This window comes from Caenorhabditis briggsae (genome assembly GCF_000004555.2).
Source record: "Caenorhabditis briggsae complete genome, chrX, whole genome shotgun sequence".
Taxonomy (NCBI): domain Eukaryota; kingdom Metazoa; phylum Nematoda; class Chromadorea; order Rhabditida; family Rhabditidae; genus Caenorhabditis; species Caenorhabditis briggsae.
This window is the reverse complement of record NC_013491.2, coordinates 17,927,054-17,944,094: the sequence shown is the minus strand read 5'-3', so window position 1 is coordinate 17,944,094 and position 17,041 is coordinate 17,927,054. Positions and strand designations below refer to the sequence as shown.

General features: G+C 35.6%; 2 protein-coding genes across 2 annotated transcripts in view; one reads left to right on the top strand and one right to left on the bottom strand.

Annotated features, from left to right (window-relative positions):
• Positions 1 to 15,458: 15,458 nt before the first annotated feature.
• The window catches only part of Cbr-psa-3, a gene marked incomplete at both ends in the record, with an annotated part of 11,510 nt that continues 9,927 nt past the window's right edge, over positions 15,459 to 17,041 (top strand). The window contains one exon of the mRNA XM_002645883.1: positions 15,459 to 15,548. Coding sequence (XP_002645929.1) covers positions 15,459 to 15,548 — 90 coding nt within the window. The remainder of the gene's footprint in view (positions 15,549 to 17,041) is intronic.
• The window catches only part of Cbr-pqn-36, a gene marked incomplete at both ends in the record, with an annotated part of 6,335 nt that continues 5,051 nt past the window's right edge, over positions 15,758 to 17,041 (bottom strand). Inside the window, 4 exons of the mRNA XM_045240472.1 lie at positions 15,758 to 15,810; positions 15,863 to 15,934; positions 15,979 to 16,045; positions 16,933 to 17,041. The exon at positions 16,933 to 17,041 is cut by the window's right edge and continues 1,526 nt beyond it. Coding sequence (XP_045093463.1) covers positions 15,758 to 15,810; positions 15,863 to 15,934; positions 15,979 to 16,045; positions 16,933 to 17,041 — 301 coding nt within the window. The remainder of the gene's footprint in view (positions 15,811 to 15,862; positions 15,935 to 15,978; positions 16,046 to 16,932) is intronic.

Below are 17,041 nucleotides of genomic sequence, written 5' to 3'. Positions count from 1 at the left end.
TAATATTCAAGTGCTGAGAGACAAGGAAGAGGAAGGAGGGCACTGCCTGAACTTTTACATTGAGCAATGCTCGTTGATGACGTCGTCTCACTTGAATAAGTTGGCAGGAAAAAGATGGATTGCCCCGGAAAAAGACGACGCTGCGATAAGAAGATGGGACGAAGAGAAAAAAGTAGGCGTGACAAATGGGGACTAGAAAAAACGGAGAAGAGGGAAGGAAGTTTAGAGGGATGGGGGCTTATCAGACCGAATGGAGATGAGTCGGATGACCAAAAACATCGAGAATCTTGTTCTTGTTTTTTTTGTTGGGTTTTACAATGAATGGGGAGGAACAGGGACAAACTGAATTTGAAATTTGGTCAGTCAGTATATTTTCTTTTTGCTTTTGTTTTTCGTTTTGTTTCGTTTCACTCAATGTGACATGGGTTCATCCAGTGGTGGCCGAAAAAAAAATTGGGAAAAACAAAATAGAGAGGGCATTCTGAAAAGAGGGACACGTTCATTTTTTACTCTGTGGTTTTCAAGAAAGTCCTAAGAAAAAGGGCACTATCCTATCCTGCAAAGTCTATGTAGAGACCGAAGATTGCAAGGAAATTTTGGAAATTGTGTCGCAAGAAAACGAAACTTTGGAGGCTCTATGTCACAGAACTGTCATATAGGTGTCAATTTTAGTTGTGATGTTCAAATTAATTTTGTACACAAGATTGAAAGGTAGTCATGGGTTACAGTATATAGAAACTTTCCAATTGGAGCTCAACTGTCAAGTTTTTGATTATTTTGGAAATATCGACGGATGTGAAACAGATCTAGGTTGAAAATTTTGCATTCAAAGAATTTTTCGAAATATCCTAATTTTCCAGATATTTGCCCATTTTTAAAAGACGCCTCTTTTTTTACGTTGTTAGTACAAATCGGACCAAAAAGGGGCTTCTTTCCAAAACTGACAGAAGCTGAAAAACTAGGAACTTTCAAACCATTCTGTAAATGCAAAATTTTGAATTTAGGTCTATTTCACACTCTTCAAAATTTTTCAAAGTGATTGGAAACTTCACCGCCAAGCTCTAGCCTCCTGAAAAAGCCAAAACATCCATTGAAAATCTTCTTTATATATACTTTTTCAAAAGCAGAGCCACAAAACCAGAAAAAATTATATCAAAACGCGCCTAAGCTGGTACTGTATTTGAGACATGTAAAAGAATCAAAGTCTAAAAATTTGAAGTCTAAACATCTTAAGGTGGCAAACAACAAAGTACTTTCAGAAAACAAGGACTACTGTAAACAAGTTTTTCAAGATTAGAATGTTGATGTCACCCAGGGGAGATCTTAAAAAATCAAAAGATGGGACCAATAGCGACTCAAACAAAAACCGGAACGCGAATATTCCATGTATTCAATTCTATAATCCGGAAATAGACAACGCCCCCTCAAGTGTCTGTTATTTTTGAGGAAGACTGACAAGTCCACATACTGGTTATCAAAAGGTCTCATGGGACACAATTTGTTCATTCTTGCAGTGATTAAAATGAACAAAAAAAAGAAAACAGAAAGAAGAAAGAGAAATTTGATAACAAGTTACATGTGATTACACAGTGGTCGCCCAAGTTTCCGAACAGTTGACTATTAGTGGGGGACCTTGTCTCTCTTCTAGATGCTCGTCGTCATGTTTTGATTCAAATGATGGTGGCCGGTCTCTTCCTGTCCCCCTGTTTCCTCTCTCGATTCAACTCTTCCTCGTTTTTTCTACTCTATTCACAGAAAAAAAAACAACACGATCATCACTAAATGCAGGTTTAGTACATCAGAAATCATTTTATTTTCGTTCCGCGTCACATTTATTTTTGCGTTTCCCCTGGTAATGAACAATCGACGACGAACGGCGATAAACAACAGGCGAGAGGTGACAAAACAGAGAGATTTGGAGCCACACTGGACACTTATTTTTTGAGACTCCCAGAATAAAGAGGGAAGAAAAAGAAATACAGCAATTAAGCACCTTTTAGCTGGAAAAGGAAGAGAACAAAATTTCACGTGCTCGAATTTAATCGTTTTGTGAGGCGTTCAGAGAAAAAAGTCAACTGCTGAAAACAAAGCCGGAATGGCATGATGAAGTGACGTTCGGAATTCTATTTTCGAGACCAAAAAGGTCACAAAGTCGCTTTGGAAGCCATTTGCAGGAAAAAACGAACTATGAATTTTAAGTGACATTTGACCTACTAACATGACAGATAGACTGAGCTATAGTTCGTTCAACCTGATCTTTTTCTGCAGAAAAAGAAATCAAAAGGTTAATGGAATTTTCAGAAAAGCTATGTCGGTCTCTAGACGAGGAAAAGCTTTTTTGGCTTTCTTTTTCTCAGAAAGTAGGATTAAAGGTTCCGGAAAAGATTAGACGTTCATCGCAGGATTAAAAATAGAGGTCGATATTATCAAATCAATTTTTCCAAACTAAGTATGAACCTACAGTATGAACCGATCAATAAGATATGAAAAACGTAAATTTCATTTACTGGTCATTTTGATCATTTTCAAGGAGACTGAAGCTCGGCTGTCAAGTTTTCGATCACTTTGAAAACTTTTGAGGATATATAACAGACCTGAATTGGAAAAAAATATATAAACAGAAGTTTGAAAAACTCTTAGTTTCTCAGCTATATGCCGGTTTCTGAAAGAACCTTTTTTCCGTTTTCTTTGCAAAAAAAGCCAAAACGGGGTGTCTTTCAGAAATCGGCAATTAGCTGAAAAACTAGGAATTTTCAAAAACTTTTGTGAATGCAAAGTTTTTAAATTTGATCTGTTTTACACCCTTTAAAATTTTGAAATGATCGGAAACTTGTCAGCCGAGTTCCAGACTCCGGCAAATAACCGAAATCAACTGAAAACAGTTTTTTGTGTATCTTATTAGCCGGTACTGTAGTATTTCGGAACTGAATAAAGCTAATTAGTGCTAAAATTAATCAGGAATTGTCTATATTTTATTTAGAAATTTCGGGGACCCTAAAAATGAAAGAGAAACAATTTAATCATTTTCAAAAGAAGGCAAGACATAAAAAAAAACGTTTTCCGAATATTTTGCCTGAAAAAGCCCCATGGGGAGTTGAACTCCTAAGAAGACAAACCAGGGGTATAGCGCCGCTACGCGAGCACGAAACCGATGATTACCTACATAAGCTTGGCGCGATTTCAATCAGCAAACTGTCCGCAAAAATTCTTTTGCTGTTTCATTTCCTGGAAAGACTAAAAACTCATTTTACGATTCAAATGAGGAACTCTAAATAAGATCGTTCAAAAAACCAATTGTACAAACTTCGAATTAATAGGATAACCGTACCAATCATCCAATCACCTCATACAGTCCATTTCATCACAAACTCGATCGTGCTAGACAGAGAAAGTTTGCTAAACCAGAAGTTCTAGCCAGTGGGAACAGACAGAGGAGATTAGCTTTCAATAGAGACAAAAGTGGTAGTTCATTTCCTAGTACAGCTACATATTCCGGGTACGAGTATAATCTACAAGAGGAAATAAAGTACTAGTTTGTCAGAACTTCCAGGAATTTTTGACAGGTCTACATATTTATTTTTTCCCCAATTCATTTCTCTTGAAATTGGCATGGCTAGTTCCGAAAACTATAAAAAGAAAATGACGGAAAATCTTAGGAAAGGCGGTCTGGAGAATACCTATTTGTCCTAATTAAAATTTGAATTGAATAACCAATCGTGGTTCCTATTCCAAAAAATAGAGAGTGAGAAAAACTGTATTCTAATGCTTTCTTCATCCTTTAAATAACTGAAACTTCACTAAATCCGGGTTAGTAAATTCCAGCTTCTCCTAAAAACCGTAACTCACGTTCCTTGACTCCTTTGCTTGCCTGTTAGACCTAAGAAGTGTACTAGTATGTTTTGAAGAAGCGGAAACCACAGCAGAAAAATGATCCAGCTTCCGTTTTTCCTTTATGTTTGGAAATGTGCACCTCGTCTCACTCACCGGGTCCCTCTCCTCGCTCAAACATTTCCGTACCTCGTGATGGGCTGTCATGGTGATGGCTCGTTTTTTTTAGAAAAAACATCCCATAAACTCCTCGTCAGTCTAACAAGATTTGTCGGTTCTCCCTTTTTTTGTATGCTATTTTTGTTTCTCGTTTCGGTTTTTTACTAGTCTTTTTGTGCTTCCTCGCCTTCGATAGAGTAAAATTGAACTTGTGGTCTTCTTCGCAAAAAACAAAAAATGACGAATAACGCAAAAACTACAAAAATAACAAAAAATAATAATGAACGGCAGAATGGGTAATATATGAGTAATAAATACTAGCAGCTAAGATCAAAATGCAATTCTTCAAAGGAAAGAAAAAAAGGAAAAAGAAGGAAAAGAAATGCTCTGAATGTCAAGAATCACTGATTTGATTCTATTTTCATTTTCGGAGGCGTATTCAAGTATTCAAAACGAATGAATACAACAAATCTAATCCAAGTTGACACCGACGCTTCTAACAACGGTGTCTGATCGTTCTCGCGGAGTAAAAAAAGATTATGGAATGAAATTATCCCGAGAAATATATCAAAAACATTTCAGATGAATGGAAAACAAAAGAAATGTGATTTCTGAAATCTTTCTTTTGATGGCCTCGAAATTCCCAGAGAGTTTATTCTAAGAAGGCACATTTGTAAGCTACGCGCGGGAATAGCGGAAAACAAAACTCTCAGAATTGCCAATGAACCGGTGTAATTGCGTCGGCACACACTCGATCCAGAACTTCCAGAAAAAGCGGCTTCACTCGTTTCCACAAATTTGCTATGTTTTTTCTGTCTGCGGAAGTGTGTGCACTCAGCAAAAAAGCTGGCAAGTGGTACCATGGAAATTGAAAGTATTTTTTGAGTTATGTCAATTTGATATTGGCGTTTAAGAACAACTGAAAAAGATCATCATATATAGAATAAGAGGAAGTACATAATTTTCTAGATCTGGTAGTATAAGAATTGCGTGTATTGATGAAGGGGAAATTGTTATAGCTCTATTTCAATTTAGGATTCTCAAAATTTTGAGGGGCTATGAGAAAAATTGGGGGCCTTAAGAAGTTTCTAAGATAGGAAAAATCAGTTTATTCAAGGTTTCTAAATATTTAAACAGCCAACGTTATTTTTTTCATCTTGAAAAATTCCTAGCCCTTTCAAATCACCAAAAACAAATTTTTAAATAGGGGTTTTCATTTTCTCTAAAGGTCCCCTGAACTGGAATAAAATCAAAAATACCGTAAAACCTGTATTAAAAGTGCGCCTTTGATAGAAGGGCTCCTCTAATAAAAGTTCCCTTTGAGGGGGGCTTGAAAAGTAAAATGGGATAAGAAAGCACTTCAAAATGTGTTGTTGGAAATTGAAAGATTGCAAACGATTTCAGCAGAAAATATTCCGGAAATTTCACAATTTGACAGAATTTCGTTCAAACAATTGTTTTGTTGGAAAACTTGCTCACTTTTGTTGAAACTAATTTTCATGAACTTTGAACAAAAATGCGCCGAATCGTTTGGCGAAAATTTCGAAAAAAAACTGTCGAAAAAATAGAACGGCCCTCCAGAGATACTTTGGAACAATAGAAGAATCTAATACAGACTTTACAGTACTTTGAGAATACTGTAGCGAAACTCTAGAAGAAATTTCTATAAGCAACATCATCTGATCCGATTTGTGCTTGATGTTCTGTTCTTGGTGTAAGTAACATAATCAGATCACCAGATGTCAAGTGCACGTCTCGAAATCTCGGTTTCTGATCGTCAGACATTGAGAGTTCATCGGAAGTTTCAGGCCCTTCTACGCAACGCGTCAGTTTCAGGTTCAATTCAGTTCAGATATATGACATCAACGGGAAAAAGTGGTTTTTGGAGTTTACGCTCAGAATTCATAATGAATTCATGGGACTAGCTAGGCTCGTTTTTTGGATTTCTGTAACTCCTGTTTTCTTGACAGCTACATTTCAGGAAGGGACGTGCGAAGGAAATTCGTTTGCCTTCTTCCCCCTTTCTATTCGACCACAAATCGGAAAACAACTTTTTTTCAGCATATATGCTAATGCAATATTTTTTCTGTGTGATCTGGAAGGAAGGATGAGACATGCATTTTTGTAGATTCTTTCGTCATGTTCTTTGGTTAGTCAACTACTAAAACTACAGAAGCGTAATCGTATCGGATATATAATTGTAGTCAAAAGCTAGATATGATTAAATACATTAAAATATGGAAAATAACATATTGGAGGGGTTCCAGACACCTAGAAACCTGAAGTATAACATCAAGAAGAAAATTTCGAACAATACAAAAAAGGAAGTTTTCAACGATCAGTGAAAAAACTTGTGAAATATACGTTTGAATAGATATGATTAGATATGTGAGAGTTTCCATACAATGGGCTCTATTCAAGCAAGTGTGACCGATAAGACTCTTGTTGGTGTTTCTACTGTAGTTCATCTTTTAAAAATGATTCGAAGCACTCACCGTGGTTTTTGAAAAATAGAAAAAAGCTGTATTCTACTACCTAGTAGAACTTTAAAAGACAAAAATGGGGGAAATGGAGCTGAAAATATATTGTCAACAAGAAAAAAAACAAGAGTGAGAAAAAAAGAAGAAAAAATGGAACACTCTGGAAATGGCCTGGAGGAGGAACTGAGCAAGTATTCAGAGCACGAAGAGGAAGAAAAACAACAAAAGTGGTCAAAAAATATGGAGAGAGACAAAAGTGACGGAAAGAAACGAAAGAAAATGGTGAGGAAGAAGCAAAAATAAGAGGAATCAAAGAGTTCTGAACAGAAGTTTTTTCTTCGTACCGCCCGAGAATTTATTTACCAGACTACCGTATTTTTTCGAAAATCAAAGCTTAGGCTGAGTTAATGAAATGTCTGGAATTCAGAAAAAAAGTATGAATGAGCGGAAAAAAAAGAAAGAATAAATCAAATGGCAAGTTCGAGAACTTTAATCTTGACAACAAAAAAAATATTAGTTTCAGTCTGGACTCCCAGTTCAGATTTTTGAAGTAAAACATGGATCTGGAGGATCACGGTAGAGTCCAAAAATGAGCGGAAGGATTTCAATTCGAAATATTTTAGTGTCTGAAACTCGATTACCCCACACTGAAATGATACAAAAATGAAGAAGAGCAATATCTAATCAAAATAGTACCAAGAAATGTTCTCTGTCATAAACACAATGAAAACACAAAAGACATCACATCCTCGTTCTGACACAAAAAAAAACTAAACGCGTTATAAAAAGCGAGATCATTGAACGCTTGTGACCGTACTTTCATAGACATACAGCCAAAGCAGGATACTGTTCTCCTTAACGCCCAGAGAAAAAAAACATGGAGGTGTTCTTGATGTTTCGTTTGAAAGTTTAAGTGAAACGAGAATTCGTTGTTTAACTAACTAAATTGGAATCAAGAAGCAGACAATTTCAGACCTAATTAAATTGAAAAGAAATAGGAACAGTCTCGAAAAGGTTTGAATTTACGGTGGCTACACTTTGAAACTAGTCGCATCAAGATTGTAGGAAAGTGTTGAAAATTTCGATAATTAGAAAAATTTGTTTATGATATTCATTTTCATATTCAGAAATTTAATACACACCGTACTGGATGTAATAGAGATGCACGCTACCTGTCAATTTACAGCTTATGTATCTCGTTTCCTAATACAGATATAAAAAAGTAGTCAACCTAAAACACGTTGATTGTGATATACTTTTTGATATCTTTCACGGAAATTGAGATAAATTGGCTCAAAGTTAAAATACAGAAGAGGCAATCTCTCAGCATGGTTACGGTAATTTTTGGCTAAAATGACGGGCTACAGTTAGAATTATTCATGTAAATCTTGGCATTAGAAAGGCCAGAAAACTAAAGAATATACATTTTTCTATATTTTTTGCGTACGTTATTCAAATTTTCATCTAGTACTGTAGTTTAAAAAATCAAAGTTATTCTCCTAATTATTTGTTTAGGAAAAAAGTATTCAACGAGAATATTTACAATTGAATAATCATTGTTTTGTTATACATACAGTGCTGACCATAAATATATTAAAAAACGCGTTTTCCATTGATTTTTAACATTTTCAGAAGTCTACAACTCGAATTTCTTATCAGTTTGAAAATTTTGAAGAGTTTGAAACAGATTAAGTTCAAAAACTTTGCATTCACAAATTTTTTGAAACTCTGAAGAATGTCTTCTATACACGTTTTTAGTACGAAAACAGGCGGAGAATGGTGTCTTTCAAAAATCTTCAAATAACTGAAAAACTAGGAATTTTCAAAAAACTATATTAATGCAAAGTTTCCAATCGAGGCCTGTTTCACACCATTCAGAATTTTCGAAGTGATTGGATACTTGACAGCCGAGTTCTAGAATCCTGAAAATAATCAAAATTAACTGAAAAACACGTTTTTCATATATATTTTTGGCCAGCACTGTAAATGAGAATAATATTAATTGAACAATACGTAATTTATAAATTCAATCTAGAGTCAAAATAAAACCATTAAATGCTCTAAATGCAGCACCTATTTCAATGATCTTAGAAGAAAATATCTGACTATGACGCTTGTTTTCACAAAAAAAAATCTCCATGCCCACTTTGTTTGTATTCTAATCTAAAATTCTCTTCCACTCTCCACAATAAACTAATATTTAAAGATCCCACACCAGTGGGAAATATGAATAAAAAACTAATCTTGCCACCACCAGAATCATGGGACTGTCCACAGCTCAGAATTCTGGAAGGATTTGATTAAGGATTAGCTAAGAAACCCGTTAGTGTGAGAAAAGAAAAAAGAGAACAATACTCCTTATTCAATTTTTTGGCACTTTTGTTCGTCGTTTTGAAATGCGTCATTTGTGGAGGACAGAGGAAGTGACTAAAGTTGTTGTCCATTGTTCCAAACATTCAACTTCTATGATTTCGCAATCCTGCAGCAAATTGTGCATGCTTGATCTACCAAATCTGTCCTCGTCTTCCGGAAACTTTCTCACGAAGAAGAATAAAAAGTTCAAGACGCGTCGATAATCTTTGAAACTTGTTTGAAACATTTTCTCTCCAGCTTTCTTTGCTATCCCTACATCGTCGTCTTCCTTTACTTTTTAAACGCTTATGCACTCGTTATGAATGCATGATCATCGATCAAATGTGCTCACTGGTTGCTTCTTATTCCGTGTCAGGCAAGGTCGAGGGAAGAGAGCCAAGAAGCTGGAAAATGTGGTGACCGGAATACACTGCAGAAGAAAGTTTTTGGTTGCTGCTCCGGGGAGAGAGAGGATATGGCGTTTGGTGGGCAGGTGCATCGACCCCGTCTCCAGAATTTGCTTCTTCTACTCCTTCCGAATCAGATGGTTTGTTAGTTGGTGGTAGTAGCCGTCTTCTTCCTTCGTCTTCATCCTTGATGACCAAAGTCCATCGAGCAATGTGCTCGTAAGCGGTGGGGCAAAAGAAGACGACTAAAAAAGAAGGAAGGGATGAAGGGAGGAAGGGGATGTAACTCAATTTATTCATCTGAACAGAAGGAAGAGACTCTTTTCGACGACAAGTTGTGACAACGACGAAAAAAACCGAGGCGCGACGGATGAATGAACTTCAAGCGCCATGTGAGGAAGGAGACGGAGGCGGCTGCCGATGTGACGAGACCGAGAAGAAAGCGAAGATCGAGAGCAATTTAAAACCGAAAAAAGAAATAAACGAGGGATTTGCTCCAAAGATATACTTAGAATTCAGGAGGTGATCAAAAAGGCGATATTTTGAGCTTGTAGTTGAAATATGTCATTTTCAAAAGTTTAGAACAATAGGCAGAAATTCTATTCTGTTCATATTTCTAGTTTACAGCTATTTGTCGATTTCTGAAAGTCACTCTTTTTTCCCGTTTTTGCACTGAAAAACTGAAAAAAGTGGGCGTCTTTGAAATAACGGCAAATAATTGAAAAACTGGGAATTTTCAGAAATTTATTTGTTACGTTTTTCAATCTAGGTCTGTTTTACGCCTTTCAACATTTAACAATTTTTGGATACTTGACAACCAAGCTCCAGTCTTCTGAAAATGGTCGAAATAAATGCGAATTAACCAAACAGTTTTAAAGATATTTTGTTGAGGATAACTGTATAAAAAATGGCCAAAATAATTTGAAAAATATCATCAAGTTGAATTTTGTGAACTACTTATTTATCTATTTATTCACTCGTTAAAAGGTACGGTACTTCTGACACATGAAAGTTAGCGATTGAGGAATAAATTATTAAATATCCTAGAACATTCACCAATCAAACTTTCGTTAAGCTAATAAAAAAGATAATCAGGAGCACAAGAATAATAAAAAAAAATTGAAGCAAACTTTGCGAGAGAAAATTTGGGAAATAAACTCTCCGTAGCATTAACAAAATACTATTTGAAACGGAAAAAAAGTTTTTTGACTGATCAATGTATACTTCCCCCATTTTTTTAGTCAGATTTTTTCTTAGTTTATCGAGCACCGTAAATTATACATTTTAGAATATGTGAATTTGAGAATTGAAAGTAGATTGGGATCAAAAAACTTGAAAATTATGGATACGCTGAATTTTAAAATCTATTAGGTTTATAATTTGTAAATCTTGAAGCATTATAAAGTTATATAAAATTTTGCTAAATGTAAGCTTATGTAGTAACTTATAAGCAGAAGCAAAATCAAACTTTCGACAGCATTGACAGATCACTATGTGAAATTAAAAACGTTTTTTGTCTGACTAATTCTAAGTTTCTCAGTTTTGTGGGACAGATTTTTAGCTACATAGTTCAGCCAACACAGTAAATTATGAGTTTAAGAACATTTGAATCAGAGAATCAAAAAATAATTGGTTTCAGACATCAGATTTTTAGAAAAGTTCAAAGAAATAATTTTCTGTCATATGCATTTAAGAACATCCATATTTTGGTAAGTATATAACAAAAGAAAAAATATGTAATTCCCGTAAATTTGAAGCTTCGATGAATATATAAGCTGAAGTAGGTAGGAATTTAAAATATACTACATTTCGCCAAAAAGCAGATTTTAGAGAATAGTCGATTCCAGAAAAATTTATAATAGTTTTTAGTGTTGGGCCCGATCTTTTAAAAAACAAGACCAATCTTTTCAAACTGGGTTTTAATCTAATTTCAGACCCATTTCTGCTAGAATGGATCAAATAGAATCAGGAAATGCCGTGCCCTTTTTTTCCATAAACATGATTATTTTTAGGTCCGGAAGGAACAAAACAAAATTCCATGAACAAAAAAACCCCATAGATGTAATTGCGTTGGCAGAGATTATCTGTCTACTGGTCTCACGAAAGGGATCACATGCGACTTCTATTAGACTAGGTAGCATGAAAAGAGCAAAAAAACATCTTAAGCACAATATTTCTGACTCTGATAGAGACAGAACAGAGACTGACCAGATGAGCAATGAACAGGAACAGATCAGAAGGACATTCCCGGAACTTCAACCAAAAAACATTCTGAAAATGCGGAGGATGTTAATTACAAGTTACGAGCGTGCGAGACGACGTTCCAAGGTAGGATGTGAAATACGGACACAAGCGAGGTAAAACATGTGGAAGTGTAGGGTTATAAAGAGGGACGCGACACAACCGTAAATCGTTTTATGATTCGCTGCCTATCAACCGCCATATATACTCTACCCCAGTCTCTCGTTTGTCATTAACTCCTCACTTCGTCCCCTTATTTGACAGTCAGGAAACAACCCAATGTCAGTTTCGGTTTTTACCTCTTCTCTATACGTTGCAATTTTTTTTCAAAAGTTTTTCTTTTTGTTTGTTTTAACAATGTCAGTTTATTCAGGATAACGGATATATTGGAATATTGTGCTAATTTATTATCATAGAATTGTTTATATTCAAAAATAAACATATATCCTGTTCAATTGTGTCCAATTTTCAAATAGAATGTTTAGTTTCTACCTTCTCTTTCGAAAATAAACTTTTTTGAAATTCACCGATTATGCCTAAAAATCTTTCCAGAGAGAGAACTGGTTTCTTAGAAACCATTCTCACGAATTGAACGAACTTATAACTAAAAAGTCTCACAATAATTTTCCCGGCAAATTTTCCAAAGTATTCTCCCGCGCTTTCTCAATAGGAAGTGAGGAACGTTAAGCAGCAACTCATTATTATATTTTTCAGCTATTAAGAGTATATATTTCTCGTCCTAAAGTTTCTCTCTAACTTCATTGTCTAGATTTTCAAGCGTACTTCACAAAAATTCCCATTTTTCAACAGAAAGTATACAATTTTGATTTATTACTTTATATGAACCAAAGGGTTGCTAAGGCGGAATCACCGCTTTTGTTTCGAAAAATTTAGAAATGTGCTTTACTTTTTTTTTATTCTTTGTGTTTTGACTCTAAAATGCACTCTTCTTTCATCATTATTCTCGTTTTAGATAATTAAAAAATTGAGTAGGTGATGAATTAAATTCTGGATGTGATCATTTTAGAGTAAAAAATTTGATTATTCTTAGTTCCCACTGCCCTTTTTAATGATTGATGGCAATTTTTCATTTTTCGATTTATTAGAAGAATAGCTGAATAAAAAATCTTGATTTTTTATGTAGCTTGACGCAAAGGAGATATTTTACTTTAGATAAATTTGGTTTTTTTTTCGTTTCCTTGAAGATTTTGGGACAAGATTTTATTTTACTAGGTTAAGAAAGCTCCCTTTTTCATTCGATATATGTTTGCTTTTTTCTGAAATGTGAATTTTTAGGAGAAACACGAAACTTTCTAGTGAAGCTGAAAATGACAATGAATGAAATTTCGAAGAGATGAAACCACCGCAAAGCCTGTAACAGCTGTGCCCCCACACTGTCAAGTTTGAGCTTAGTTATCTTAATTCCTATACAAGATATCGAAAATGTGTCAACTGACAGAAATTTATTATATTTTGATAAGAATGTATCAATTGACAACTTTTTCATATCTTCGACAGGAACCAAAAAAATTGGCTAGAAGTTGAAAGTAAGTGAGTCCTTCTATTAAAGATGTTACAGTATTTTTGAGATAACTATCAATTTTCCCATTCATTGTCTTTGGGACCCTCCAACCATAATCCGTTCACCCATCTCACCTCCTTAAATTTCGCGCACATCCTCTACTGGATTACGGTACTTTGTCGGCGTGATCCGTTTATTGCCGTCTGTCAAATGTCCCGCCAATTGGTCAGTGATGATAACATTGTAATCAAATCACCTAACCGTATCCTTTTAGACCGTCCTTGGACATCCAAAGATGTTAAAAAGGTGTCCACCAGTGGATATACGGGGGTGCGGCTTTGTCGCCTTCTTGTTCCCGCCGGGACGGGGTACCCAGTCATTTCCTACCTCTCCGAATTTTTACTACCGTTATGGCCGTGGGGAGGCTCTTTTGATGTGCAGCCGACACAAGTACGCGCATATATTGGCGATACGAAACGAAGGAGTCGGGGCGGGTGGACGCACCATCGGGAAGGGACAGAAGGGAGGAGTAACAAGAAGGGAGTAGAAAAAAGATTCTACCTGCTGTCAGTTATTATCCAAACCACATGTCACTTTGTTTTCACAACTCGTTACAACCACCTTTCTGTGTTCTTCGTCTCCGGCAGTGCTCCATCTTGGTTTATTACCTTTCTCTGACTCTGATATCTTTTGGCATTCCCATCCTTTCAATTTTTCATTCCTTCATGTTCAGATCGTTTCTGATGACGTCCGAACCATCTACGTCGTCTGGCACGTTAGACGCAGATTGCAACACCTTGATTCAGGAAGCATTGGCTCAAGCTGGTTTAATCAAGATAGAACGAAGGGTAAGAAAATACTTTTTTTGAACCTCTCATTTTTCTTGGGTTCTCTAACTTTTTGGGACCTCTCAACTAAAAAAGAGGAGAACCATCATTTTTATAGTTCCGAAAATTTAAAATTTTCTGAACATTCTTAAAATTAGTAGTAAAAATACACCTTTATTTTGAAAGGTTGGAGGAAGAGCAACTCAGCTACCGTAACCCAAATATTTTCGACTTCTTTTTTTTAACGTTTTAAAGATACGAAAATTGAGATTGATATATTAAAAAAATTCTGAAATTAATGATTTGAGGATCTAGAATTGTACTAGAAGTAATATTTTTTCTGAAAATGAGTTTTTTTGCTACTTACAGTACCGGTCAAAAAGATTCTACGAAACACATTTTTCGCCAACCAAAATTTGAAAAGAGATCAGAAACTTGACAGCCGAGCAACACTCAGGGAATTTAGGGCGATTTGCCGTGAAAGTTTGATGGGCAAAACGCCCGAAACCTGGGCAATTTGCTCACACCATGCCGTAGTCTTGCGCAAGTATAGTCCAAAGCAAGCCCAACTCATGTCTCAAGCTTGCCGCAAAAAAACGAGGGCACGCGATCGTTTAGTTTTAATATACTTTTCTCAAATCCTTGCCCAAGCCTTGCCAGAGTCTCGCCCACCTAGCAGATTGCCCAAATCAGCGGGCGTGGGTGCCCCACCCTAGCTCAAAATTCCCTGAGCAAAATCCTGAAAATGGTTCAAAATTAACTGAAAAATCGTATTGATTAATACTGTATACGGATCGATGATTTCCTTAAAATTCTGAGAAGAAAATCTCGTGGAATACAATTAGTCTCTTCTAAAATCTCATTTATTTGCACCAAATCTACAGGAGTCATCTAAAACATCGTGCGCTCTTTTTTTTTGCATCCATGCATTTGTTATTTTTGTTAATTAGTTTCTGATCAACATCTCCCATCACTTTCCTCTCCTTACTTTTATGTAAAGAGCCCTATTCCAAAAAGTCCTCATTATCATAGTTGTCTCTAAAAAGAACGTCATTATCATTATCACAAATGACCCACTGACCCCGAAGCGGCAACTCCTTTTGAGATACGAGTATGACACTTCGTTTCGCCTTATGTCACGTTCTTTAACATATTTTTGCCTTAACACAATGTCACCAAATATTCAGGTTAGCCATACACTTGACATGTTTAAGATTTTTATTGAGACGTAAAATTTGAAAATTAAAATTCCAATTCGATCTTGCGATAGAACTAATAAAACTAGCACCAATCAAATTTCAATACGGTCCACTCACTCACTCGATTACAAAGTTTTGATTGCTGCTATTTATGACCGGAGCCGCTCGGCCATAAAAACCCCAAACTCCAAAATTCCATTTTCTCCTCCCCGCTCTCACCATAAATCTCGTAACACTTTCTCTCAGTTGTTATCAGTTGCCTTCACAATTGTAGGCCATCAAAAAACAATAAAAATTTCAAAATTTTACAACCACCTCCACACAAATGTTGCATAAGTGGAGTAATGGAACTTATTTCTCTACTATTTCAGAGTGTTTCACCAACAAACATTAAAGTCACCAAGAATTCGTTGCTCGCCGAGAAAATCTCTGCTCATCCGTTGATGCCTGTGGTGGAGCTATTACTCAGAAAATGTGAAACCGCTGCTACCACATTCGATAAATCCGTTTTTGAAGTTGACGATATTAAACAAGTAAGTGATTGGAAAATATTTATTGATTATTTTGAATTGAAAAAAAAATAAGTGCATAAGTAGAGTATGACTGGGTGTTGTGAATGTGAGAAGGCAAGTTAATTTATTGAACAAAAAAACTCGGGGACGATTTCTGACTTTGGCTAGGCCTCAAATATACAGAGAAAAGATAGGTTTGAGCATAGGGAAAGATCATTAGCTGGGCGTGATCACCACAAAAAGACCATAAAGAATGTAGCAAACATCACTTTGAAGCTAGTTCCTGAAAACCAACCATTTTATTTTGTTTCAAATGAAAAAGTTCATTTTCTCACCTGCCGAATTGAGTGATTGTTGCTGATCGGCAGTTGGTTGATCAAATTGTGGGTTGGATGACGCTTTAACGGCTGGTAGGTTGAGATAAATGAAGAAATATCTGATTAGTTCATACCTATTGTCGATGCGTACCGTCCGTATGGAGTGTTCATGTCACCATATACTGGAGTGAAAGCAGAGTCCTAGAAAATGTGAAAATCGATTTTACAGTTGGAAGTTTGAATAGCTTAAGCTTAGAAAATACAGTATCGGTCAATAAAATATCTAAAAACTTGATTTTCAGTTAATTTACGGCCATTTTGACCATTTTCAGGAGTCTGAAGCTCGGCTGTCAAGTTTCCGATCACTTTGAATCTTTAGGAGAGTGTGAAACAGATTTAGATTGAAAACTTTGTATTCACAGAATTTTTGAAAGTTCCTAATTCTTCAGTTACTGGGCGATTTCTGAAAGACACCAGTTTTTTCATGTTTTTAGTTCAAAAGGTCAAGAAGGGGTGTCTTTCAAAAATTGGCAAATAGCTGAAAAATTAGGGAGTTCAAAAAAAATTCTGTAAATGCGAAGTTTTCAATTCAGGACTGTTTCACACTATTCAAAATTTTCAAAATGATCGGAACCTCGATAGCCGAGCTCCAGACTGCTGAAAATGGTCAATATAATCTGAAAAACACATTTTTTGTTTTTCTTATTGACAGATACTGTATATAAAATATTAAGTTAGTCGTGAGCATTTTTACTATTAAAAGTTGTGTGTTACGAAATATTTAGCGCAAAAAAGTTTCATGCTCACCTTGTTCTTTATTTCTGTGCCTTGAATGTACGATAGTTTTCGAACCTAGGAGATAACTATGAACTAATGAACACAAACAAAAAAATGTGATTGGTATATTTAGCATGTTACTGCATGGTTGTCATAACCTAGCCTAGCTGAATACAGTAAACACTATAAAAGAAAGCCGCAGAGGCCGTAAACTGCGAAACCTTATATCTTATTTTCTATAAAAGGTATCGAACATGTGTCAATTGATAAAATGTTGTTCATAATATCATCAACATTCTATCAGGTGGCACCGTGTTTGTATCTTCCACAGGAACCGAGAAACATTGGCACAATAAGCAAGGTGACCTTATATTAGAGTGTTTACGATATATCCAATCACATTTTCTAACCAAAAAAATA